Source organism: Bufo bufo, chromosome 3, assembly GCF_905171765.1.
Source record: "Bufo bufo chromosome 3, aBufBuf1.1, whole genome shotgun sequence".
Classification (NCBI taxonomy): domain Eukaryota; kingdom Metazoa; phylum Chordata; class Amphibia; order Anura; family Bufonidae; genus Bufo; species Bufo bufo.
This window is the reverse complement of record NC_053391.1, coordinates 424,274,780-424,301,258: the sequence shown is the minus strand read 5'-3', so window position 1 is coordinate 424,301,258 and position 26,479 is coordinate 424,274,780. Positions and strand designations below refer to the sequence as shown.

Genomic DNA, 26,479 nt, shown 5'->3' with positions numbered 1-26,479 from the left:
AAATGTGTGTTATTATCGCTGCTGCGGAGATCCGGACGTGTCACTCACAACATGGGTACTTGCTAACAACTCTGGCATAAAGTGTGCACATTGCATTAAACTGACCCCAGATATGATACTATGCTACAGAGGGATTTGAGGAAACCAAAAAGCTGAGCAGAAAAGCGATAATCAAACCTAAAGTAAAATTGCCTTTAGGGCTTATTCAGATGGCCGTAGTGTTTTGCGGTACGCAAAATGCAGAAACGCAAAACACGGATACCAGCCCATGTGCGTTCTGCATTTTGCAGACCGCACATGGCCGGTACTATGATAGAAATGCCTATTCTTGTCTGCGATTGCAGACAAGAATAGGACATTGGCTGTCTTTTTTGCGGGGCAGTGGAACGGAATTACGGATCCTTTGCGGCTCCATTGAAATGGATCCGCACCCGTTCTGTAAAATTGCAGAACAAATGCGGACTCATTCATACGGTCGTCTGAATGAGCCCTTAAAGTGTTCCTCCAGGGACACAGTCCTGCCCCATCTGCCTCAAAGCAGGAAGAGAGTTATCTGGAGGGGGGATGGTTGAGGTCCCAAGGCAACCGTAACACCTGGGGAGGTTTTTGCTGGGTTCTTTATAACTAGAATATGGGTACGGCTACACTGCTGGATTTCTTGCCACGTGCGCGGCGATCCCATTCATGCGACCAGTGTCGCCATGTAGCTGTACCCTAAGATTTGGGCACAATCTATGCCAGACTTATCGATACCACTCCGTTTTAAGGCTCCTTTCACACTAGCGTTTTCAATTCCGCTATTGAGATCCGTCATAGGATCTCAAGAGCGGATGAGAATGCTTCAGTTTTGTCCCCATTCATTATCAATGAGGACAAAACTAAACTGAATGCGTTCCGTTTGGTTGCGCTCCCATCGCGGACAGAATAACGCTTTTCTGTCCGTGATGTGGTGCGGAGCAAGACGGATTAATTTAATCTGACACAATAGAAAACAGATCCGTCCCCCATCCGTTCATATTATTGTAACGGAAACGTTTTTGGAGATCCATGACGGATCCGCAAAAAACGCTAATGTGAAAGTAGCCTAAGCTGTGTTTCTCCATGCCCAGTTTCAGATCGGGCAGGAAGAGCATCCACGTAGGTGCACTTTAAGGCCTCTTTTACACAAGAGAAGTATCCGTCTGGATGCGACGTGTGTAGTGAACGAATAGCATCCGGACTGAATCCTGACCCATTCATTTCGATTGGTCTGTGCACATGATTATCATATTTGCGTTCAGGAGAAATTACAGCATGTTCTATATTCTGCGTTTTTCACACAGCTCTAGCTCCATAGGAGTGAATGGGGCTTGTGTGAAAAAGTCATTTGGCTGTCCATAAGATGGCTGCTGATGGAGGGTCATGTGACCAGGCAGATCACCTCCATGTGAAACTAGAAAATGGCCAACCCCTTTAAATCAATCGCAGACAAAACTGATTGAACTTGGGTCCAAAACCATCAGTTTTTGGGCTCATGCACACGACCGTATGTATTTTGTGGTCCGCAAAAAATACGGATGACGTCCGTGTGCATTCCATATTTATGTAACAGAACACCGGGCCCCTAATAGAACAGTACTATCCTTGTCCGTAATGCGGAGCAATAAAAGAATAGGTTCTATTTTTTTTTGTGGAATGGACATACGGAAACGGAATGCACACAGAGTAACTTCCGTGCGGACCCATTGAAATGGATGGTTCCACATACGGTCCGCAAAAAAAACGGAATGGACACGGAAATTAAATATATTCTTCACAGAAGTTCAGGCTTGGGATCGGTGTTCTGTAGATTGTATTATTTTCCCTTATAACATGGTTATAAGGGAAAATAATAGCATTCTGAATACAGAATGCATAGTAAAACAGCGCTGGAGGGGTTAAAAAATAAATAAATAATAATTTACCTCACCTTAGTCTACTTGATCGCGCAGCCCGGCTTCTCTTCTGTCTCCTTTGCTGAACAGGACCTGTGGTGATGTCACTCCGGTCATCACATGATCCATCACCATGGTAAAAGATCATGTGATGACCGGAGTGACGTCACCACAGGTCCTGTTCAGCAAAGAAGGAGACAGACGAGATGCCGGCAGCGCGAGCAAGTGGATTAAGGTGAATAAATTTTTATTTTTTTTAACCCCTCCAGGCCTATTGTACTAAGCATTCTGTATTCAGAATGCTATTATTTTCCCTTATAACCATGTTATAAGGGAAAATAATAATGATCGGGTCCCCATCCCGATCGTCTCCTAGCAACCGTGTGTGAAAATCGCACCGCATCCGCACTTGCTTGCGATTTTCACGCAGCCCCATTCACTTCTATGGGGCCTGCATTGCGTGAAAAACGCACAAAATAGAGCATGCTGCGATTTTCACGCAACGCACAAGTGATGCGTGAAAATCACTGCTCGTGTGCACAGCCCATGCTCTATTTTGTGCGTTTTTCACGCAACGCAGGCCCCATAGAAGTGAATGGTGCTGCGTGAAAATTGCAAGCATCCGCAAGCAAGTGCGGATGCGATGCGATTTTCACGCACGGTTGCTAGGAGATGATCGGGACGGGGACCCGATCATTATTATTTTCCCTTATAACATGGTTATTAGGGAAAATAATAGTATTCTTAAAACAGAATGCTTAGTACAATAGGGCTGGAGGGGTAAAAAGTAAAAAAAAAAAAAAATGTAATTCACCTTAATCCACTTGTTCGCGCAGCCCGGCTTCTCTTCTGTCTTCATCTTTGCTGTGCAGTAGGAAAAGGACCCGTGGTGACGTCACTGCGCTCATCACATGATCCATCATTATGTCACCACAGGTCCTTTACCCAGGTCCTGAAGAAAGAAGACAGAAGAGAAGCCGGGCTGAGCGAACAAGTGGATTAAGGGCTCTTTCACACTTGCGTTCTTGTCTTCCGGCATAGAGTTCCGTCGTCGGGGCTTTATGCCGGAAGAATCCTGATCAGGATTATCCTAATGCATTCTGAATGGAGAGAAATCCGTTCAGGATGCATCAGGATGTCTTCAGTTCCGTAACGGAACGTTTTTTGGCCGGAGAAAATACCGCAGCATGCTGCGCTTTTTGCTCCGGCCAAAAATCCGGAACACTTGCCGCAAGGCCGGATCCGGAATTAATGCCCATTGAAAGGCATTGATCCGGATCCGGCCTTAAGCTAAACGTCGTTTCGGCGCATTGCCGGATCCGACGTTTAGCTTTTTCAGAGTGGTTACCATGGCTGCCGGGACGCTAAAGTCCTGGCAGCCATGGTAAAGTGTAGTGGGGAGCGGGGAGCAGTGTACTTACCGTCCGTGCGGCTCCCCGGGCGCTCCAGAGTGACGTCAGGGCGCCCCAAGCTCATGGATCATGTGATCACATGGATCACGTCATCCATGCGCATGGGGCGCTCTGACGTCATTCTGGAGCGCCCGGGGAGCCGCACGGACTGTAAGTATACCGCTCCCCACTACTACTATGGCAACCAGGACTTTAATAGCGTCCTGGGTGCCATAGTAACACTGAACGCATTTGGAAGACGGTTCCGTCTTCAAATGCTTTCAGTACACTTGCGTTTTTCCGGATCCGGAGTGTAATTCCGGCAAGTGGAGTACACGCCGGATCCGGACAACGCAAGTGTGAAAGAGGCCTTAGGTGAGTTAAATTATTTATTTATTTTTTAACCCCTCCAGCCCTATTGTACTATGCATTCTGTAATAAGAATGCTATTATTTTCCCTTATAACCATGTTATAAGGGAAAATAATACAATCTACACAACCCCGATCCCAAACCCGAACTTCTGTGAAGAAGTTTGGGTACTAAACATGCTGATTTTTGGGTACTAAACATGCCGATTTTTGGGTACCAAACATGGCGATTTTTCTCACGCGCGTACAAAATGCATTACAATATTTTGCACTCGCGCGGAAAAATTGTGCATTTTACTGCACCGCACCCGCATCTTACCCGGGCCAAAAACATGATGCCCGTGTGAAAGAGGCCTTAGTGTGCTGCTGATTACTGAGTAGAGGGGGCGTGACTGGACTGTATATCAGGCAACTAATCATCAACACTCACAGCAGAAAAGCTAGGGATTGTGGGGATTGTAGTCTTTGAAGTTCTGTGAGGGAAGATCAGGCGCCATGATACTCTCAGTGTGTTGCAGGCTCACATAGGAGCTAGACAAATGGATTGCAAGGTAAATTGAAATTCTGCTTATATGTATAGGTATGGGTTCTGGTTGGGTCACAGCTTGCATCCTTTATCTAGTTTTTCCAAAATTAAGTTACTTTACCGGAATACCCATTTAAGTCTGACATCTAGTGGTTGTTTTCTTGTAAGATAGATTAAAAGTCACAAAGACAGGTGTAATTAGTATGCGCATGAAAATGTGTCGCAAGTGATCTAAAATTAGGTGCAAAAAAAGTCGGAAAATAGGAGCAAAAGTTTGAAAACTTCTGAATTAGTCTTAAAACTTAAAATAGGCGCAACAGGTGCAAATGCCTCCAAAACAGGCACCAAATCAGTTGGTAAATGAGACTTAAAAAATAAGACAGCCGGAAACAGGCTTTTTACTGAGGAAAACAGGTGCAGACATTATAGTAATTGAGCCCAATACCCCCTTTCTGTTATAGGCATACACCCTAATTGAAAATACGATTTTTAGCCAAAAATTTGTTAAATGCAATAATAAACAAAATGGACTCCAAAGGTGTACATAGTCTTTAACATGTTCTTTTCTAAATAATTTTTCCATCCGGACAATCACTTTGAATATTAACTTGAAACCGCAGGATCACCAATCTCACCATTCGTCGTAAACTCAACTTGATAATACATTAGGATTTCCTCCAAGGGCCCTTTATACTGGCCGACAATTGAACAGATTATCGCTAACTCGTTACTAGTAACACTCGCTAGCGATGACCTAGCGGTGTAAAATTACCAGATGGATGATCAAAGTGCTCATCCGCCGGGTAATTGGATCTTTTGTGCAGCACAAAAGATCATCATTTCCCGGTGGAAGATTGTGCTGCGTAAACACGATCTGCTGCTGGGAAACAATGAGACAGTATGGGAAAGAGCGATGGCATTAGCGATCACTTCTCCCCATACTCTGGAGGAGATCTGTGCATGTAAATACAGCGGTCTCCTCCGCTAGCGATCAGCAGATTCTTGGGAATGAACGTTTCCCGACAATCTGCTAGATCGTCGTCCCATGTAAAGGAACCTTTAGGCTGGGGTACACGGCCATCTTGGGCGTGACAGGTGTTGCACAGCCAAGGACCACAGTATGGAACTGCAGCCATAGAAATTAATGGGGCCGCAGCACGACTCATGTGCTTGCCACAACCATGACCCCAGAATCGCAAAAAAAAACAACCCTGATGGATTTTCTGCAAATCTGCGGTCGTGGCAAACATGAAAGTTGGGCTGCGACCCCATTCATTTCTATGGCTACAGTGCTACAACTGCGATCCTTGGCTGTGCAACACCTATCACGCCCAAGATCGCCATGTAGCCCTAGCCTTAATACGAATCCATCATAGAGAAGACAAAATTGTAAACTGAATACGTAAATGACAATGCCTTTTTTGGAGTACTGTAGTTCACAACATGCTGTGTTTTAGGCACACACTGAAATGTATTTTTTATGCTTTTTGTACATTTTTTTCTAGATGTGCTTTTCACACAGACTTCCTTGTAGAACTTCTAGTTAGCATTGTGCGTATAGGTGGAACTGAATTTCGACGACTCTTTGAAGATCTACTAAGAAATCGTAAAATAGATTGAAGAGCAAAAGAAGGTGCGAGTTCATGTTTTTCCGTTCCAGCTGATACCTTGCTGCAGTCCTGTTTTCTTAAGGGGCCACTAGGTCTGTCTAAAGGTTTGCTACTTAATACCCAGCTTCTGCAATGCAAGTGTATCCAAGTCTGTATTTCTGGGTCAGTTCTTGCCTGATGAAGAGCATGATGCCTTGAATCTATGAATGCCACCGCACTTACTTTACTCATGACCTCTTGGCTTTTCTTACAAAGCAAATCCATAAACACTAAGCCACCGTACCCGTGTGCAATAAAGGACACATTCCTAGCTGCACTCTTCGAAATAAAGTGCTCCCAGACATAGCTGGTGTGTTCTTCTGGGGAGCTGCTACATCTTTTGGGAAGAATGAGTTCCTCATCAGTTCTAAATAAGCCAGATGCATGCCTGGTTTCAAGTGAGCTGGCCTCATCTTCTTTCTTCAACAGAGCTTGGGGCTCTTCTTTCATCTCCACACAATTGTCATTGGGGTTTAGGACAATTACAGAGCTATTGTCCCTTAAGACAGAGGTAATGTATGGGATCTGGGTTCCTCTGTCCAGAGAGTGATGGACTATCACTTTTTGGCTCCATTGTCCAGCTCGGATTACCCCACTATCTTGAAGCAGAATGACCAGGTTTGTCTGCTTACTTAGCGGTTGCTTACTCATGAAAAAGAAGGACTTTGGTTCTTCGTCGCTGGCATCAATAGGAATGGTAATTTGTTCAAGATTGCATTCTTTCTCAAGTAGCTCATATACATGAAGTGTAATCATATCGCCAAGAATTTTGTAGCGTTTGTGATTTCTATCGTGTTCATTTTTGTAGTAATTGTAGACAAACGGTTCCTTGGTAACCAAATGCCTCAGCTCTCCACGCTGATTGAAAGAGTACTGTAAGTCCTCGAGACAATTAGGAATTTCAAGACCTGGTATGAATCTCATCAGTCCTTCCATCGTTTCTAAGTAATAAAAAAAAATAATAATAAAGCAAACCTATCATTACAAGGTGACGTGTGTACATAGGGGAATAACACCCTCGGACCATTATCCAGTCAGGCAATGTCCCAGATATAATACCCTGCATTTAGCACCAGTTTCCCCTTCTTCGGGCTCGAATTCTAATTGATTTAATAAATTAGGTGCACTGCTGGCAGTCCCTGCGCCTAGGGTGAAAACTACTCCAGGCCCTGACTAGAGTAGTCTTCACTCCGCTTTTACGCCTGTTTCCAGGTGTCAAAAGACAGTAAATGAGTCGGGGCCTAAGTCCTGGCCACTGCTGTGCCCTGTCACTCCCGACCAAGGAGCAAAAACGCTGTGCGGCAAAATAGCATTTAAAAAGTCGTAAAGCGGGGCTTTCTGAATGACCCCCAGAATGTCTCCGTTCATTTCTGTGGGGGATGCAATCCACACAGAAATCTGCAACAAAATCCACATCTGCGTAATTTCCTGTGGATTTTTCTGCCATGTGTAAAAGCACCCTTAATGGGTCTGAAAAGAAAAAAGAGAGACGGCACATAGACAGTATGGGGGTCATTTATTAGGCTGAAATATGCCTATATTAGGCGTATTTCAGGGGTAGATTTCGGCACAATGGTTATTTGCACAGCAATCTGCGACTTTCCCCCCCGCTCACGCCAGGTCGAAAAAAGTGGGTGTGACGTGGGGCGGGGAAGGGGACGGGCTGTCATCCAGGTACCTTATTCTACGACAGACCAAAGCAGCTGGAAGAGGAAACACTGCTCAGGCGTCTTTCATACTGCATTTTACACTGTCCGTCAGATGTATACCTCCAATGGATGCGAGTGTATAGACATTACTGGGTGGAATAGCCCAGCAGACTGTTCCATGCAGCAACAGATATATCCACGTATATCAGCCCAACAGAGGGCAGCCACTCTTTTGTCATCCGTCCAAAGAGGGACTTTCTTGGCGCACACAGCATGCTCCAGGAGACTCACGTGGTCCCCCATTTATTCGGTATGACTAGATGTAATCACACATTTATCCTGCATTCATTGCAGGCTGATCACAGTTTCCATGGTGCGCTTCTCATTCATTTCTATGGGACTTCCGAAAATAGCTGAGCATGCCGATCGACTATTTTCAGCACTCCCATAGAAATGAATGCAGAGCGGCCGCGCATGCGTGATCCACTCTCCGTCACTTTGTGCACTTAGTTTTAGAGATAGGTGCGGGTCCCAGAGGTGGGACGTGCACATATCAGACATTGGCCTCATGCCCACGAGCGTTGTGTGTTTTGCGGTCCTCAAATCGCGGATCCCCAAAACACGGATGGCGTCCGTGTGCGTTCCGCAATTTGCGTAACGGCACGGACAGCCATTATTATAACTGCCTATTCTTGTCCGCAAAACGCGGACAAGAATAGGACAGGTTATATTTTTTTTTGTCGACCACGGAACGGAGCAACGGATGCGGACAGCACACGGAGTGCTGTCCGGATCTTTTGCGGCCTCATTGAAGTGAATGCGACCAAAACAACGGCCGTGTGCATGAGGCCATTAGTGGCATATCCTAGTGATATGCCCCCAATGTAGGAGATGGGCCAACCCCTTTAAAGAGGAGTTCTTTAGATGGACAACCCTGCGTGAATTGCAATTCCCTAATACATCGCCATTAGGGTAGTGTCACCAAAAACCAGAGGTGGATCCAGCAGGACAGAGAAGTATAAGTCCTTCCTTTGTATTTCTCATTCCCTTCCAAGTCACTTCTGGCTTTTGCTCAAAAACAGCAAAAAAAAAAATAAACTGGCAAAAAAAGCTGGGTGTGAAACTACCCTTAGGGCTCATTCACATGAAAGTATGAATGGGTCCGCATCCGTAGCTCCGTTCCGTGGCGCTGCAAAAAAGATAGATGTGTGGAGGAATGCTTATTATTAATATTGTTAAGCAAGCAAAGCAGGAAGGGGACGTGGATGTTCTTGTCCATCTAGGGACAAATGACCTGGCTTGCAATGAAGTGTCAGAGGTGAAAAAATCTTTTATCACACTTGGTAATGACGTACAGGATTTTGCATCCACCATTTCATTTTCTGAAGTTCTGCCTGTGCATAATGTTCAGAATGATAGGCAGAGGCGCATAAAGGAGTTCAACATATGGCTTGGTAAATGGTGTCAAGAGCAAGGATTTGGCTTTGTTTCTCATGATAGCTCTACTTGGAATAGAAAGGAACTGTACAAAAAAGATGGCTTGCATCTTTCTCTCAAAGGAACAAATGTACTTAGTGAACAACTCCAAGAATTTGCGAAAGAGTATTTAAACTAGGAAGGGGGGGCAAAAGAGTGAAAATAAAAGAGTCCAATTGCCCCCCGAAACAATGCCAGAACAGGTCAGAAGCACAGAGGTTAAGAAATGATAAGCTCAGAGTCCTGTCTACAAATGCTCGCAGTTTAGGTAAAAAAATCTATGAACTTGGGTCAATAATGGCATCTGAGAATGTAGATTTAGTGGCTGTTACGGAGACATGGTTTAATGAAAGAAATGACTGGGACATAACCATACCAGGGTACTCTTTATACAGAAGAGACAGAGAAGGCAAGAAAGGAGGAGGAGTGGCCCTGTATGTGAAAGATAGCATTAAATCTAACCTAATACAAGTTGGTGAGGCCAACATAGAGTCAGTTTGGGTTACATTGCAGTTTGCTAACCATGCAGTAACTCGTGTAGGTGTGATATATAGACCACCTGGTCAAGTTAAAGAACTAGATGATCTACTAGTTGAAGAAATAGCTAAAATGACAATAAAAGGAGAAGTTATCATTATGGGAGATTTCAATCTTCCAGATATAAACTGGAAAACCAAAATAGCAAGTTCTACCAGGAGTACAGATATTCTAAATTCCCTACTGGGGTTATCTCTACAACAAGTGGTTGAGGAGCCAACCCGGAGGGAGGCCATTTTGGATTTGGTATTCACAAACGGGGATTCGGTATATGATGTCATTGTAGGCGAAACCTTGGGATCTAGTGATCACCAGTCAGTGTGGTTTAATATAAGAACTGTGAAAGAGTCCCACCACACAAAAACAAAAGTTTTAGATTTTAGAAAAACAGACTTTTCAAAAATGAAATTAGTCATAAATGAGTCCTTATCAGACTGGAACGGATTACATGGAGTCCAGGAGAAATGGGACTACTTAAAAGGTGCATTATTGAAGGCAACAGAAAATTGCATTAGACTTGTCAGTAAAAGCAAAAAAAGGAGGAGACCACTGTGGTACTCAGCAGAAGTGGCCCAAATCATTAAAAATAAAAAGCTAGCATTTTGTAATTATAAAAAAACCCAGAGCAATGAAGATAAGGAAATCTACAAGATTAGGCAGAGAGAGGCCAAGCAAGTTATAAGAACTTCTAAAGCGCAGGCAGAAGAAAAACTAGCTCAGTCTATGAAAAAAGGGGATAAGACATTCTTCAGATATATAAATGAAAAAAGGAAATTAAAACAAGGAATAACTAAATTAAAAACAAAGGACGGAAGGTATGTAGAAGAGAATAAAGGGCTAGCCGACTGCCTTAATGAATACTTCTGTTCAGTTTTTACAAAAGAAAAAGGAGAGGGACCTCCACTAGAAAGAATGACTAATAAATCGTTTGATGCATGTATCTTTACAGAGGAAGATGTTCTAAGTTTGCTGTCTAAGGTGAAGACAAATAAGTCACAGGGGCCTGATGAGATACACCCAAAATTATTAAAAGAGCTTAGTGGTGAGCTGGCAAAACCGTTAACAGATTTATTTAACCAATCATTAGTAACAGGAGTCGTCCCGGAAGATTGGAAATTGGCAAATGTCGTGCCCATTCACAAGAAAGGTAGTAGGGAGGAATCGAGCAACTATAGACCAGTGAGTCTGACATCAATAGTAGGCAAATTAATGGAAACCCTATTAAAGGATAGGATTGTGGAACATCTAAAATCCCATGGATTGCAAGATGAAAAACAACATGGGTTTACTTCAGGGAGATCATGTCAAACAAATCTTATAAATTTTTTTGACTGGGTGAATAAAATAATAGACGGTGGAGGTGCAGTAGACATCGCATATCTAGATTTTAGTAAGGCTTTTGACACTGTCCCACATAGAAGACTTATCAATAAACTGCAGTCATTGAGCATGGACTCCCATATTGTTGAGTGGATTAGGCAATGGCTGAGTGACAGACAACAGAGGGTTGTAGTCAATGGAGAACATTCAAAACAAGGTCATGTTACCAGTGGGGTTCCACAGGGATCTGTACTGGGACCGATTTTGTTTAATATCTTCATAAGTGATATTGCAAAAGGCCTCGCTGGTAAGGTTTGTCTTTTTGCTGATGACACAAAGATATGTAACAGGGTTGATGTTCCTGGAGGGAAATGCCAAATGGAAAAGGATTTAGGAAAACTAGAAGAATGGTCAGAACTCTGGAAACTGAAATTTAATGTAGATAAGTGCAAGATAATGCACCTGGGGCGTAAAAACCCAAGGGCAGAATATAGAATATTTGACACAGTCCTGACCTCAGTATCTGAGGAAAGGGATTTAGGAGTAATTATTTCAGAAGACTTAAAGGTGGGAAGACAATGTAATAGAGCAGCACGAAATGCCAGCAGAATGCTTGGATGTATAGGGAGAGGTATAAGCAGTAGAAAGAGTGAAGTGCTTATGCCGCTGTACAGAACACTGGTGAGACCTCACTTGGAGTATTGTGCGCAGTACTGGAGGCCATATCTCCAGAAGGATATAGATACTCTAGAGAGAGTTCAGAGAAGAGCTACTAAACTAGTACATGGATTGCAGGATAAAACTTACCAGGAAAGGTTAAAGGACCTTAATATGTATAGCTTGGAAGAAAGAAGAGACAGAGGGGATATGATAGAAACTTTTAAATACATAAAGGGAATCAACTCGGTAAAGGAGGAGAGCATATTTAAAAGAAGAAAAACTACCACAAGAGGACACAGTTTTAAATTAGAGGGGCAAAGGTTTAAAAGTAATATCAGGAAGTATTACTTTACTGAGAGAGTAGTGGATGCATGGAATAGCCTTCCTGCAGAAGTGGTAGCTGCAAATACAGTGAAGGGGTTTAAGCATGCATGGGATAGGCATAAGGCCATCCTTCATATAAGATAGGGCCGGGGGCTATCCATAGTATTCAGTATATTGGGCAGACTAGATGGGCCAAATGGTTCTTATCTGCCGACACATTCTATGTTTCTATGTCCTATTCTTGTCCATTTTGTGGACAAGAATTGGCATTTCTATAAGGGGCCGTCAGTTCCGTAAATGGTGAAAGGCACACGGGCGTCCTCAATGTTTTGTGATGAATGAGCCCTTACGGTATGCTCAAACTGGTTTTCCCAGAGACTAAACGCGCTGTGGTTTTTCACTTTCAATGCCACGTACGTGATCGCAGTTTAGCCTCACTGAATGGAGCTAAACCGCAAACGGGTACCCGTCGCAGCATGTAGCAGTGTCAATTCAGACACTGCACCAAGAAAGGACATTTCCTTTCTTGGTGCAGTCGTGACTTCAAAAACGCTGGATGCCATGCAGAAGCCACCGGGATTTTGGTGCTGAATCCGCAGTGTGAACACCTGGGATCTCCAACAATAATGTCTGATGTCGTCTTACTACAAACAGATGAGACAATACAGGTGGGTTTTACCTTCTAGGGTTCCGCAGCTGATGTCCTCGGACAGAAGGAATAACTCCTTTCCTTGTGAGGCTGCGCCCAAGTGTGGAGGAATGCTGCAGATTTCCTGTTTGGATTTTAGGAAAGGAAAATCCGCAGCGTATTACATTATGAGCAAAGCGGGTGAGATTTTAACAAGAAAAACCATGTAAAATGACCTGTGGTGCGGCTAGCGGGTGAATTCTTCCTGAGGGAGTTTCACCTCAAATGTCACCCTTTTAAATAGCGTGGGCTGAAATCCAATGCAAATCTGCAAAAACATAAAACACGCAGATTGGGCCATGAATTTTGCAACTCATTTTTTTCACCCCCGCACCCTTAGGCTAGGGCTACACGGCAACATGTGTCGCAGAAAAGCCGCATGACGTTTTTTATAATGATAGTCAATGGTGTCACACCGCGAGATGCTGCGACTGCCATCTGAGTGGGATTTCTGTGCGACTGTCGTGACGCAGTATGTCGCAGTGCGACACCATTGACTAGTATTACAAAAGATGTGCGACACATGACACAGTGTAGTTGTACCCTTTTTGTCGCCGTGTAACCCATTAACTAACTTTTCAAAAAACTTTTGATATGTGATGGAGACATATGAAAAGCTTAGATCGGTGGAGGTCTGAGTGCTGAGACCCCCACCGATCCCTAGAACGAGGGGAAGGAAGTGTGTGCATATGGCCCTCTCTCCCATCGCTACACGAGATGGGCTCATCTCGATGGCGTCCTCTGCAGACAGAGTGCGACGTGTGCGCTTCTCTTCCCTCGTTCTAGAGATTGGGATGGTCTCGGCGCTCAGATCTAAACTTTTGATGTCTCTGTGACACATCAAAGGTTTTATGGAAAAGTTACGTATCTTAAAGGGGTTGTCTAGGATTTGGCATAGAGGCCATCAATATTAGATCGATGGGGGAGGGGGTGTTTCTGACCCTCTGCACCCCAGCGTTGGAACTACACAGCTGTGTTACCTGGCCAGTAGACAGAGCTTGTCAATGCAGATCCCCCATTGTACAGTTGACAGCGCGGTGTAGTTCTCGAGCTACACATGAACAGCTAATAACTGGGGTGCAGGGTGTGGCACCCCCACCAGCTAGTTACCACCTAACCTGAGGACAGGCCATCACTTAATAAAAGCTGGACAAGCCCTTTAAATATGCCATCAATGCCTACTGCTGAGACCCCTGCTTGGCATAGAGGGTGGTAAAGTGCAGTGGGCAACTCTAGCTCTTTTGAAGAATGCAAGCCATTAAAACCGACAGGTCTGGCGTCAATGCCTATGGTGCAAATCTATACAGCGGGTAGTACGCCATTACGGACCATACAGTACACACTGCCTACCTACAGCCACTAGATGGTACTGCTCACTTCTCGGGCAGCCAGCACTGCAGTCACGTGACAGGTCACATGATACGTTTCATTACGTAGCCTTCCTACGTCACTTCCGCGAGTACAGCTGTCGGGAAGGGGTAGAGGCTGGGTGTTGGGGGAGGGGATTGACCACGGCTGACTGTGTGTTGTGGCCAGTGACGGTTTATGGTCAGTGTACGCCGAGAACATGTAGTCGCTGGGCCCCTGGAAATGGCGCATGGCTCGTGACGTCACTATTTTTGTTTTCGACCTCAGTTGAAGTAATTTGAACAGTCCTGAGCTGCAAATAAACCTTTAATGGACGCTGTGTATGTATTGTGCGGCTTCTGTGCTGTGCGGTGGCTCTGGGAATGTGTGCCATAGGAATATGACAGGTCAGAGGGGGCAGCGGGGGTCCCTGAATAGGAGAAATAAGTAGTCATCCTTACGGTTTCCTTCGCTGCTGCTTTTTGTATGTAAATATCTCATCCACTTGTGGCAGAAGCCGAAAATGACCATGAGTTGCTGTATGCTGAAGGGGTTTCTGTCCCTGACTTCCCTGAGGGGATGGAGGATATGGAGGATTTTAGCTTGGACACACTGTACTGAATGTCTGCCAGTAGAACCATATGGTTTTAGGATTTTATTTATTTTACTCACTGACATGTTCCGCAGCACTTTACAGATATTAGTATTACTTAGGCCTCTTTCACATTGGCGCTCCAGATGTGTTGTGTGTATGCATTGTGGGAAAACTGCGCGAGTAGGTACCCAATTGCAGTCAGTTTTGACTGCGATTGCGTTCCGATGTTCAGTTTTTTCCGCGCAAGTGCAATGCGCTTTGCACGCGCGTGAGAAAAAACTGAATGTGGTACCCAGACCCGAACCCGGACTTCTTCACTGAAGTTCCAGTTTGGGTTAGGTGTTGTGTATATTTTATTATTTTCCCTTCTAACATGGTTATAAGGGCAAATAATAGCATTCTGAATACAGAATGCTTACTAAAATGTGGCTTGAGGGGTTACATTTTTTTTTAAACTCACCTCATCCTGTTGTTCGCGCAGCCGGCATCGTCTTCTTTCTTCTTCTTTCAGGATCTGCAAAAGGACCTTTGATGATGTAATCCCAGCGCAGTTCCTGCTGAATAAAGATAGAAGATCCTTCTATCTTTATTCAGCAGGACCTGCGCTAACGTCATGAAAGGTCCTTTTGCAGGTCCTGAAAGAAGAAGAAAGAAGACGATGCCGGCTGCGCGAACAACAGGATGAGGTGAGTTAATTATATATATTTTTTAACCCCTCCAGCGCTATTGTACTATGCATTCTGTATTAACAATGCTATTATTTTCCTTTATAACCATGTTATAAGGGAAAATAATACAGTAAATTGACTTTAATCAATTTACTAACATCATCTCCTAGCAACCATGCATGAAAATCGCATTGATGCGTGGCAAGCAAGTGGTGATGCTATGCGATTTTCACGCATTTCACTTCTATGGGGCCTGCGTTGCGTGAAAAACGCAGTATATAGAACATGCTGTGATTTTTCATGCATCGCACAAGTGATGCGTGAAAATCACCGCTCATGTGCACAGCCCCATTGAAGTGAATGGGTCTGGATTCAGTGCGGGTGCAATGCGTTCACCTCATGCATTGCACCCGCGTGGAATTGTCGCCCGTGTGAAAGGGGCCTTATATAGCACTGACATGTCCCGCAGCGCTTTACAGACATTAGCATTACACTGTCTCCAATGGGGCTCACAGTCTAAGTTCCCTATCAGTATGTCTTTGTTTTTTTTGTGCCAGCATGATCTAACATTTTATAATGGTTATATTTCAGTGAGTGAGTAACCATGATGGATAAACAGAAAAGGGAGTCCCCGCCATTCACATCGCCAAGTGGCAGAAGTAATGGGGTAGGTATTGTACAGACGTTCGTATTATAGTATATGCAGTTAGAACACATGGCAGATCTCATGTGCTGACATTATTCAGATTGATATTACAGATGGCTGTACTGACAGCAGCTATCGTTTAAAGGGAACCTGTCACCGGGATTTTGGGTATAGAGCTGAGGACATGGGTTGCTGGATGGCCGCTAGCACATCCGCAATACCCAGTCCCCATAGCTCTGTGTGCTTTTATTGTGTAAAAAAAAGTTTTGATACATATGCAAATTAACCTGAGATGAGTCCTGTCCCTGAATCATCTCATGTACAGGACTCATCTCAGGATAATTTGCATATGTATCAAATCGTTTTTTTACACAATAAAAGCACACAGAGCTATGGGGACTGGGTATTGTGGATCTGCTAGCAGCCATCTAGCAACCCATGTCCTCAGCTCTATACCCATAATCCCAGTGACAGGTTCTTTTAGGGTATCTGTCATCATACTATGCTGCCCATGCTGTAAGGGCAGTATAGTATATAGACAGGTCCACTGGATTATTAGACCAAATAGAACAATAAATATTGTGCCTTTTGGCTAATGGAAGCAATCAAAAATTTCAGGGGAGCCCTTACCTTGTCCCAATCTGCTCACCAGTGACTTAGGGTACTTTCACACTTGCGCTATTCTTTTCCGACATAGAGTTCCGTCAAAAGGGCTCTATGCCGGAAAAAAACTGATCAGGCATATCCCAATGCATTCTGAATGGATTGAAATCCGTTCAGTTTGCATCAGTATGCCTTCCGTTCACTCACTGTCAGGCGTTTTGGCCGGACATAATACCGCAGCATGCTGCGGTATTATGTCCGTCCAAAATGCCTAATCAGTCGCCGGAATGCGGCATTTATTCCCATTGACTTGCATTAGTGCCGGCATTACAAAACAACTGAAGGACAGATCTGCATGCGCAGACCGGGAAAACGGTGAAAAAGACCGCAAGACGGATCTGTCCATCCGCATGACAAGCGGAGAGACGGATCTGTTCTTGCAATGCATTTGTAGATGGATCCACACCTGGTTCCGTCTACAAATGCTGTCAGTTGTCACACTGATCGGTGGATCCGGCAGGCAGCTCCGACGATGGAACTGCCTGCCGGATCACACTAACGCTAGTGTGAAAGTACCCTTAGAAGACCTGTCACCTCTCCTGACATGTCTCTAGTAACTAATGCATTCCCCATGTAATGGCAATTCTGGAGCATCTTTTCATCTAACCCGGTTCCATTATTCTGGATGCTTATAAATGAATTGTTAACAGTCAGCAATAGGGTCCACCAGAATTTTAGTTATGTGAAAAGATTTGTTATTACATTGGTAAATTAAGGAGTTACTAAAACAGGGGAGGTCAGTGTAACTCACCAAGCCCCGGCACTCACATCTTCATTGCAGTGACTTCTTATTTGTTCAGAGCATGTACCATAAATAGTACTGTAATTTTGCAGAATGTCTAAAAGACATGAGTGCCGAGACTTTGTGAGTTTTATAAAATTTCTGGCCCTCCACGAGCACCATGCTACTAGTGAAGTTCTGAACACTACTAAGTTTCCAAAATGTCAGTAGAGGTGACAGTTCCTGTTTAAGGGGGTATTTCAGGAATTTAGTATTGCTGGCCTATTCTCAGGGTAGGCCATCAATTTCTAATTGTCGGGGGTCTGCGCATCCCCACAGTACAGCTATTCTGCAGTAACTTCAGTGCTGGAATTTCACAGCGCCATCCATTGTGCAGTGGTTGGAGCTGGTTATGGCAACACATTCACATTGATGGGAACCAGCTTTGTTCTAAGGACTGGCCATCATTATTAAAATCCTGCAATATTTCTTTAAAGGCTATGTACACCTTCGGAGGCAATTTTATTATGATTTCGTGTTACTCATTTTTTGCTAAAAATTATTTTCTCAATTGGCCTTTATTAAAAAATATTGAGCAGTTCTGTCACAAAGGATTAACTGTTTTTCTAGCTGTGTGACTGATACTTTCACTTTCTACTTGTGTCGGGCATCTAATAAACCTCATCTCTAAACTACTGAGAAGTCATAAACACTTATTTAAGCCACATTCTTATCAGTAAGATAGGACCTGAGCCATAATGAGTGTTTAGTAGGTCAGAGAGCAGAGATAACTAGATTTTTGTACTTACCGTAAAATCTGTTTCTCTTCCGTTCATTGGGGGACACAGTCTTGACCTTGGGTATAGCTACTGCCACTAGGAGGCGACACTAAGCAAAAAAAAGTGTTAGCTGCTCCTCTCAGCTATATCCCTCCTGCAGACACTGAGCTAATCAGTTTGTACAAAAGCAGTAGCAGCAGTCAGAAGAAGCCAACAGCAAATAATAAAAAAAAGGAAGAAAACCGGAGATGGGTCATCCTGAAGAACCAGAAGGACCCATCTAGGAGAACCAGTAATGTACATACAGGGTGGGAGCTGTGTCCCCGAATGAACGAAACAGAAACAGATTATACGTTAAGTACAAAAATCTAGTTTTCTCATCCGTATCATTGAGGGACACAGTCTTGACCTTGGGACGTTCCAGAGCAGTCCCCAGGGTGACTCCTAAACAAAGAAGCCATCCTACCTATCCGAGGACCGCTTTCTGAAAAACTCTGCGCCCCAGAGAAGTGTCAGAAGATGCAAAGGTGTGCACTCTTTAAAACTTGGAAAAGTGTGCCCAGATGACCAGGCAGCCGCCCTGCACCCCTGAAAGGCCGAAGCCCCATGATGTACTGCCCTACCATTCCCCGAGCAAAATGAGCAGTAACCCGGAAGGGTGGATCCCGGCCACTGAAGCGGTACGCTTTCCCTGTGGACACTAAGCTTAAAGAGGACCTTTCACCAGAATAAAACATCTAAACTAACTATACAGACATGTAGAGCAGCGCCCAGGGATCTCCCTGCACTTACTGTTATACCTGGGCGCCGCTCCGTTCTCCCGGTATAGCCTCCGGTATCTTCATAGTTAGGCTCCACCCAGGGGAACCTGACGGCGTCTCTTTCTCCTATGCTGTAGCGCTGGCCAATCGCAGCGCTCAGCTCATAGCCTGAGAGGGTTTTTTTTTTCTCTCAGGCTATGAGCTGAGCGCTGCGATTGGCCAGCGCTACAGCATGGGAGAATGAGATGCCGGCAGGTTCCCCTGGGTGGAGCCTAACATGTGACGATACCGGAGGCTATAACGGGAGAACGGAGCGGCGCCCAGGTATAACAGTAAGTGCAGGGGGATCCCTGGGCGCCGCTCTCTATGTCTGTATAGTCAGTTTAGATGTTTTATTCTAGTGAAAGGTCCTCTTTAAAACTGATTAGCTCAGTGTCTGCAGGAGGGATATAGTTGAGAGGAGAAGCTAACACTTTTTTTTGCTTATTTTCTCCTCCTAGTGGCAATAGCTATACTCAAGGTCAAGACTGTGTCCCCCAATGATACGGATGAGAAAAGGAGTCCGTCTGCTTCCCCGATGACGGAAAAGACAGAAAATCCAAAGGGGGCTACTAGAGCATATATTATTTTTAATAAAGACCAATTAAAAAAATTATTTTTAGCTCAAAAGGAGTACAATGCAAAAAATATATAAAAATCCCCCAAAGGTGTACATAGCCTTTAAGGCCACTGTGTGTTTGCATTTATGCATGGCTCACGTGTGCAAAAATCCTCTGTATTCTTTTGTAGTTCTAATTGGCCAAACAACACAATAGTTTTCAGTGCTGATTGGACTTGCCTAGTAGTGGCAGTGCAGGGTATTGTAGATACGTCCTATTGATTTAATTTGAATGAAGCTGCAATATCCTGTACCACCGCTAATAAAGAGACAGGCAGATGGACTGATGTAAACTGTGAAGAGGCCATGGTGATCACACAAGTGCAACAGCCCCTTCAAACAGCTGATCAGTGGGGGTGCAATAGTCAGACCCCCTCTGGTCTGATCCTTAGCTCAAGGACCAGAAATGCAGGCAGCATGCATGATTTTGCCTCACCAGGCCTTCACTACAATGTGACTGCACTGGTAGAGAGTGAAGATCCACGAACCGCTGTTACCGATTGCACTGCACGCTGTTAAGGGCACGGGCAGCATAACAATACTGCTAGTGCCTGAAACATCCAATAACAAAGCTCTAACATTTCCAAACCCCTGGCCTGGAGTGGCTAGGGTTAATTTGTCCCTGGGAGGGGTCTTCAGTAAATGCAGGCAATTATAGCCAAGTGATAAAGTACAGTACAGTAAAGTGTATGTTGGAGGGGATGATGTTATTTACATGGGACTGTATATTGGAGGAGATGATGTTATTTACATGGAGCTGTATGTTGGAGGGGATGATGTTATTTACATGGGGCTGTATGTTGCAGGGGATGATGTTATTTACATGGGGCTGTATGTTGCAGGGGATGATGTTATTTACATGGGGCTGTATGTTGCAGGGGATGATGTTATTTACATGGGGCTGTATGTTGCAGGGGATGATGTTATTTACATGGGGCTGTATGTTGCAGGGGATGATGTTATTTACATGGGGCTGTATGTTGCAGGGGATGATGTTATTTACATGGGGCTGTATGTTGCAGGGGATGATGTTATTTACATGGGGCTGTATGTTGCAGGGGATGATGTTATTTACATGGGGCTGTATGTTGCAGGGGATGATGTTATTTACATGGGGCTGTATGTTGCAGGGGATGATGTTATTTACATGGGGCTGTATGTTGCAGGGGATGATGTTATTTACATGGGGCTGTATGTTGCAGGGGATGATGTTATTTAGAAACATTGCCGCTTTATCCATTATAAAGGATTTTAAGGAGTCTTACACTCCAGAATAATTAGAATTTAAAGGGGTTGTCTGGGATTTTCATATTGATGACTTGTCCTCAGGATAGGTCATCAATATCAGATCGGCTGGGGTCCGACACCCCGCCGATCAGCTCTATGTGGAGACGGCACGTGCAGTGTGTCGTCTCCCTTCTCTCTTCCTGTCCTCTGCTTCTGTCTATGATCTTTTCCATAGACAACATCAGCGAGCAGGAAGAGAGAAGGGAGACGACACGTGTGTGCCTTCTCTTCATACAGCTCCCACACCCAGCACCTCCTCCGATCTGATATTGATGACCTATCCTGAGGGTAAGTCAGCAATGAAAAGCCCGAACAACCTCTTTAAGACTGTTTTTAACATGTTGTATTTTTATTTTCTTAGTTTAAAATTCCAAAAAAGAAGCCTGATGATTGGTGTGAAGACTTTGAAACAAGTTCACCTTTAACTAGGCTCGCCAATCGTGATTTTGGAAATGTCACTATTCGGAAGGTAAAGTTTAATTGTATGCAACTGTAATAGTGAGAGGTGAAGAAGATTAACTGCCTGTCAACTGCCCATTTTCTATATACTTCCGGTGGATGGCATTTACCTCTGCATGGACATTACTAAGTGTACTTGCAGAGATCGCAGCTGCAGGAGCGTCTCTGTCAGCAGAGAAGGAAGGGATGGTTTCTTGTCGTCCCTGCCTTCCCCATTGCTCTATACACAACACTCAATGAGATCATGAATATAGAATAGAGATCAGGAAGCATCTATGTCACTTTTTCCTCCGGTCCCAATAGTTATATGATTGCTAGGGCCGGATGTCTGGGTGAACCACTGGGTCTTAGCAGACCCAGACAGTTTAGTGTGAGGTTGTACAGCCCTGGACCTCCTCTTTGGGGGGCTACATTCCTGATGTAACTGGGGCTAATATGTCAGCCCTAGTTACAGGAGAAATCAGCCATTAAAAAAAAAATAATGATTAATACCCCCTGAGGGTGTTGTATGATCTTATGAGGGGCACAAAGTGTAAAAATAAAAATACAAAATAAAAGAAAAAAACGATTTAATAAAAAGCCACCACAGTTCCTAGCCCTGCCCCCCTCAACCATAAGACAGAGATATAGGGAAAAAAGAAGAGGGGATTAGTCACAGACTCCCTGGCGTCTAGAGAGTCTGGGATATCCAGGCAGGGCGCCAAGAGGAACGGACCGTTAGGTGGTGATATGATGTATCTAGGGTCCAAAATATATTTCGGATAAATACTTTTTGATATTTGTTATTGTTGTTGTACTTTTTTGTATATATTTATTAATATATTTGTTTGTGTGTAGGATGTTAAAGGCTGCCACAGGTGTAATGTCCAGATAGAATTAATCTAAAGTGGACATGGTGCATGAAGGAAAAAACAAAAGAAAAGAAAAAAGGAACCTGTATACGGCGCCAAATCCCTCAGAGGTAGTCAGCTGCTTATTTTAGAATGGTAGAACAGGGGGTAATGGAGTGCCAAAACCAGCCGTTGTCTCATTCACTATTGAAAAATCCCAGATGCTTGTGCAACCCAGCAGGGTTACTTTTAGGATTAAATAGTGATGGTGAATTGAAGATGGTATATTAGAAATACTATATTAAAAGTAGTATATTAAAAATAGTATAATAAAAAAGCCCCAGTGGGAACAGAATATATTTTTCAATCAAGGTATTCCCTCTAGAAAATAATTTTCCAAAATGCAATATTAGAAATGGAAATTTTCAAGTAAAAAAACTTTAAAGTAAGAAAACTCACTTCACCCAGGAGGGGCAGGGTGGGATAAAGCACATAACACCCACTCTGCTTCCTCCTGCGCCTGGGTCGCCTAAAAGATCGTCTGGAAATAAACGGCAGTCACAGCTGGAACGTCTGGTAAATTTCCTCTTTATATCCCCTTCATCAGGAGCATGAGCATGCTCCTGATGAAGGGGATCCTTGGTGACCCCGAAACGCGTTGAGCCCACTTTTACCTTTACCCCACCCTGTGCTAATAAAGAGGAAATTTACCAGACGTTCCAGCTGTGACTGCCGTTTATTTCCAGACGATCTTTTAGGCGACCCAGGCGCAGGAGGAAGCAGAGTGGGTGTTATGTGCTTTATCCCACCCTGCCCCTCCTGGGTGAAGTGAGTTTTCTTACTTTAAAGTTTTTTTACTTGAAAATTTCCATTTCTAATATTGCATTTTGGAAAATTATTTTCTAGAGGGAATACCTTGATTGAAAAATATATTCTGTTCCCACTGGGGCTTTTTTATTATACTATTTTTAATATACTACTTTTAATATAGTATTTCTAATATACCATCTTCAATTCACCATCACTATTTAATCCTAAAAGTAACCCTGCTGGGTTGCACAAGCATCTGGGATTTTTCAATAGTGAATGAGACAACGGCTGGTTTTGGCACTCCATTACCCCCTGTTCTACCATTCTAAAATAAGCAGCTGACTACCTCTGAGGGATTTGGCGCCGTATACAGGTTCCTTTTTTCTTTTCTTTTGTTTTTTCCCCTCAACCATAACCAGTGCATCCAATATATCAAAACAACAGTTATGGAAAGGAGATGTAATTAACATAAATACTGTAGTTCCACTCTGTGCTATTAACAAAGAGAAAATGTGAAAAATAGTCCTCCCCCTTTTTTTTTTTTTTTTTTGGGATTTAAAAAATAAAAACAAAAATACTAAAATAAAAATGACATAAAATAAAACCCCAGAAATGAACGAAAAAAGGCACATAAATTATTTACATAACCGAATGGGGAAAAAAAGTTAAAGAAGCAGTTAAAAATTAGTTTTCTCATCTGTATCATTGGGGGACACAGGCTTGACCATGGGTATAGCTGTTGCCACTAGGAGGCCTGCACTCCCACCCAGGAACGGGAGACCAGGGGGTCCCCCAAGCACCTTGCTCCTTCCCGTTCTCCAGAAGCAAAGGAGGACCAGAGGTTCTGGTAAAAACCTCTGTATCCCGCCAGTGTTCGGATCGCCACGGCCGTCCAACGCAAGTCCACTCTGTCCCGGTGTAGCGTACCTTCCCAAGGGGCCGCACACCGAAGGTTGTGATCTGGCTGGAGCCAGGGGGACAGAAGACGCTGGACAGGTATAAAAAAATAAATAAAAAAAAAAGAGAGAAAGGAAATTGCCCCAAAGTGCTCGGGGCTGCTGGGACCCTCCAGGAGGTCGCTGCTGGAGGGGGGGGGGGGTATGCAGGGTGACGGACCAGTCGCCCTGTAATATGGGGTTGGTACTTGCTCCTGGGGGCATCAGTTTTCCAGTGCCAGCAAGGGGCACACCACAGCTCATCTCAGCTGCGTCCAGGGCACCGTTCAGTGATGATGCACCTGTGATTGTGGAGGGGGTGGAGTTATCCTCCTATGGGTTTGGAAGCATGTGCTTCCTGATCGGCGCATGGGCTCGGTTCCGGGGACATTGCTGTGCGGCCTACCGCGGCCCTGTGGTTTATTTTCCTCCGCTGGCGTCTTGGTTCAGCCGGGGATACTGGTGGCAAGTGGGCAGGGGGGCGGGCAGCAGAGCAGAGGGAGAGTAGGCTCCGCTCACTTATGCAATTTAAAGCACCTGATGGGACGCTGACGCTGGTCTTGCTGCTTGGAGGGACACAGGCTGGGTAAGTGTTGTTTGTCCCTTCTTACATGGCCTAACCTTCCCCTCTTCCTCGCTTAGGCGCCAGGGTTGTCACTATGTCTAAGCCCAGGTCCCAAAGCAGGCGGTTCCTTTGGTGCGTCATTTTGCCTGTGTGTCGTGTCGCGCAAAATTTCCATCTCCTCAGTCAGACTCCTTCTGCTCTGCTTGTGCGGCTCCGCCATCAAGTGGCTCGGCCCCGATGGTTCCTGCTGCCCAGCCTATGGTAGAACCGGAATGGGCGCGTTCCCTGTCTAGGGTGGTATAGGATGTCTCCAATACCAACAAGGTCATTGTGGAAATATTGCGGCTTTGTGGGCAAGGCAGTCCTCTGACCGGTCCGACTCTGGGGATCATAAGGCGCATGCCCATCACGGCCGTCTCGCAAAATGGGCCAGAACATCCTCCCCCAAAAGGTTGTCTGTCTCCCGTTTCCTCGGCCTCTCCTCCTCCTGCTAGAGAGTCTCACTCCGATGTGTCCTCAGTGGAAGAGGCATATTCTGAGGGGGGGTCAGATGAGGATGTTGTCTCGCCGGAGGGTCAGTCGTCCAAACTGTCCTCCATGGTGGACAATCTTATTACGGCAGTTATCGAGACGTTGCATGTTGAGGATCCCGCACCGTTGTCTGCCAGCTTGGGTTTTTCCTTTAGAAGGTCCCGTCGCTCGCACAAGTGTTTCCCCAACCACCAGGATTTGATTCCTCTCTTTCCGAGGATGACCTTTATCCTTTTTCGGAGGATTTGACAAAAAATGGTCGTCGCCTATATTGGACCCGCCGATTTCCCGCTTGGCTAAACATACTACCTTGCCAATGGCGGATGGGGCTTCTTTCTCTGATGTCAGAGATAAGAAGCTGGAAGCGTTTGCAAAATCTGCCTTTGAGGCAGTGGGCACAGCGCTGCAGCCGGTATTTGCCTCTACATGGGTGAGCAAGGCTATAGCGGAGTGGTCAAGTAATTTACGTCAGGATCTCGACTCGGGAGTCCCCACGGGGGAACTTGCAGATATGGCCCTGCATCTCTCTCATGCCAGTGCGTATATTAGTGAAGCATCTTTACACGCAGCCAGGCTTATGGCTCGTTTGTCAGCCCTGTTGGCTCTCCTGCTGGGCGGCAGATAATGCTTCAAAGCGAACCTGACGGCCCTCCCCTTTACCGGCAGCAGACTTTTTGGTAAACGCCTGGACGAGATCATTTCAGACACTACAGGTGGTAAGAGCATGCATTTACCACAGAACAGGGGGCGGTCTAGTAGGTCAAAAAACTGAAGCCTTTTTCCCATATCATCACCATGACGGCCACAAGGAGATTGACCCATGACCTCTGTGGGGGCAGGAAACAGAGAAGAGGTTAAATTGCCCCCTCCCACCACCACACCTCAGTGTTCCTGTCCCCACTGTGGCCAGGGTCAGAGAAGAGTCTCCCTGCGGACGGGCAGGGAGATGAAGATGGGGAAATTGGTTTCCTACACCCTTTCTTATTTTTCTCTTCTCCAGGAAGGTCCGAGGACGGTCTCCTGGTTTACCTGAAGCTCATCGGAGCTCCCCCAGTCCGCCGGCGGCCGCGTGCTGATGCTGGGCTGGGGGGTATCGGGAGGGCTCACTCTGGCTGGTCTGGAGCCTGCTCCCGGGCCGCAAACTTCCTCCTCCTCCCCAGTGGGTCGGGCTGTGTAGTGGCCGGCGTGTGCGCACGCCGACGTCTGTGACGTCACTTCCTGGTTCGGTCATGTGACGCAACCCGGAAGTAAAGCGCAGAAGGCAGAGCGGTTTGGCACGCTGATCTGAGGTCTGTGAGTACTGTGTATGCGGTTTTACTTCCAGAATATGTCAGGTCCCGAATTACAAACTGTTATGGAGCCTGATGCTCCCTCTCTGCCTCCTATAAGTATCCCTCTGGGGGTCCGCTTGTTGATAGTATTGAATTTTCTGCTAGGCATATTTTCTGATGCCTCTATTCCATATTTATTTATTTTCAGGCTAAGGAGGCTCAAAAAAAGGTTAAAAAAGATCTGTGCTTCAGGAAGAACTTAGGGCCGCTAAAGCTGCTTCATCTGATTCCCAGGGCGAGCCCTCTCGCAAACGTCCGCGTTCTAAGATCATTACCTCGGGATCTGATGACGCTGATGACAAAGCTTCTACTTCCATGCAATGGGAGGATGATCTCTCTCTCTCTGAAGGAGAAATCTGTGAAAGTAATAGAAAATTTTATTTTTCCTCA

The 26,479-nt window shown here is 45.0% G+C and overlaps 2 protein-coding genes across 8 annotated transcripts in view; one reads left to right on the top strand and one right to left on the bottom strand.

Moving 5' to 3' along the window:
• Positions 1 to 5,146: 5,146 nt before the first annotated feature.
• On the bottom strand, positions 5,147 to 12,584 carry LOC120993449 (putative protein FAM172B). Its single transcript, XM_040421956.1, has 2 exons — positions 12,495 to 12,584; positions 5,147 to 6,790 (listed from the first exon to the last, which is right to left on the bottom strand). Exon 2 carries the CDS (start codon positions 6,783 to 6,785, stop codon positions 5,715 to 5,717), a length of 1,071 nt encoding a protein of 356 aa, XP_040277890.1. The 5' UTR covers positions 6,786 to 6,790; positions 12,495 to 12,584; the 3' UTR covers positions 5,147 to 5,714.
• A 1,379-nt stretch (positions 12,585 to 13,963) lies between these two features.
• The window catches only part of SENP7 (SUMO specific peptidase 7), a 90,476-nt gene continuing 77,960 nt past the window's right edge, over positions 13,964 to 26,479 (top strand). For 4 of the 7 annotated variants that reach the window (XM_040424971.1, XM_040424969.1, XM_040424970.1 and 1 more), the window contains exons 1-3: positions 14,029 to 14,191; positions 15,705 to 15,780; positions 20,990 to 21,097. In XM_040424971.1, the coding sequence (XP_040280905.1) occupies positions 21,081 to 21,097 (17 nt within the window). In that variant the 5' untranslated portion in view covers positions 14,029 to 14,191; positions 15,705 to 15,780; positions 20,990 to 21,080. Of the gene's footprint in view, positions 13,993 to 14,026; positions 14,258 to 15,703; positions 15,781 to 20,989; positions 21,098 to 26,479 lie in introns of those variants that run through there. The other 3 variants (XM_040424968.1, XM_040424967.1, XM_040424966.1) reach the window with 3 other exon arrangements.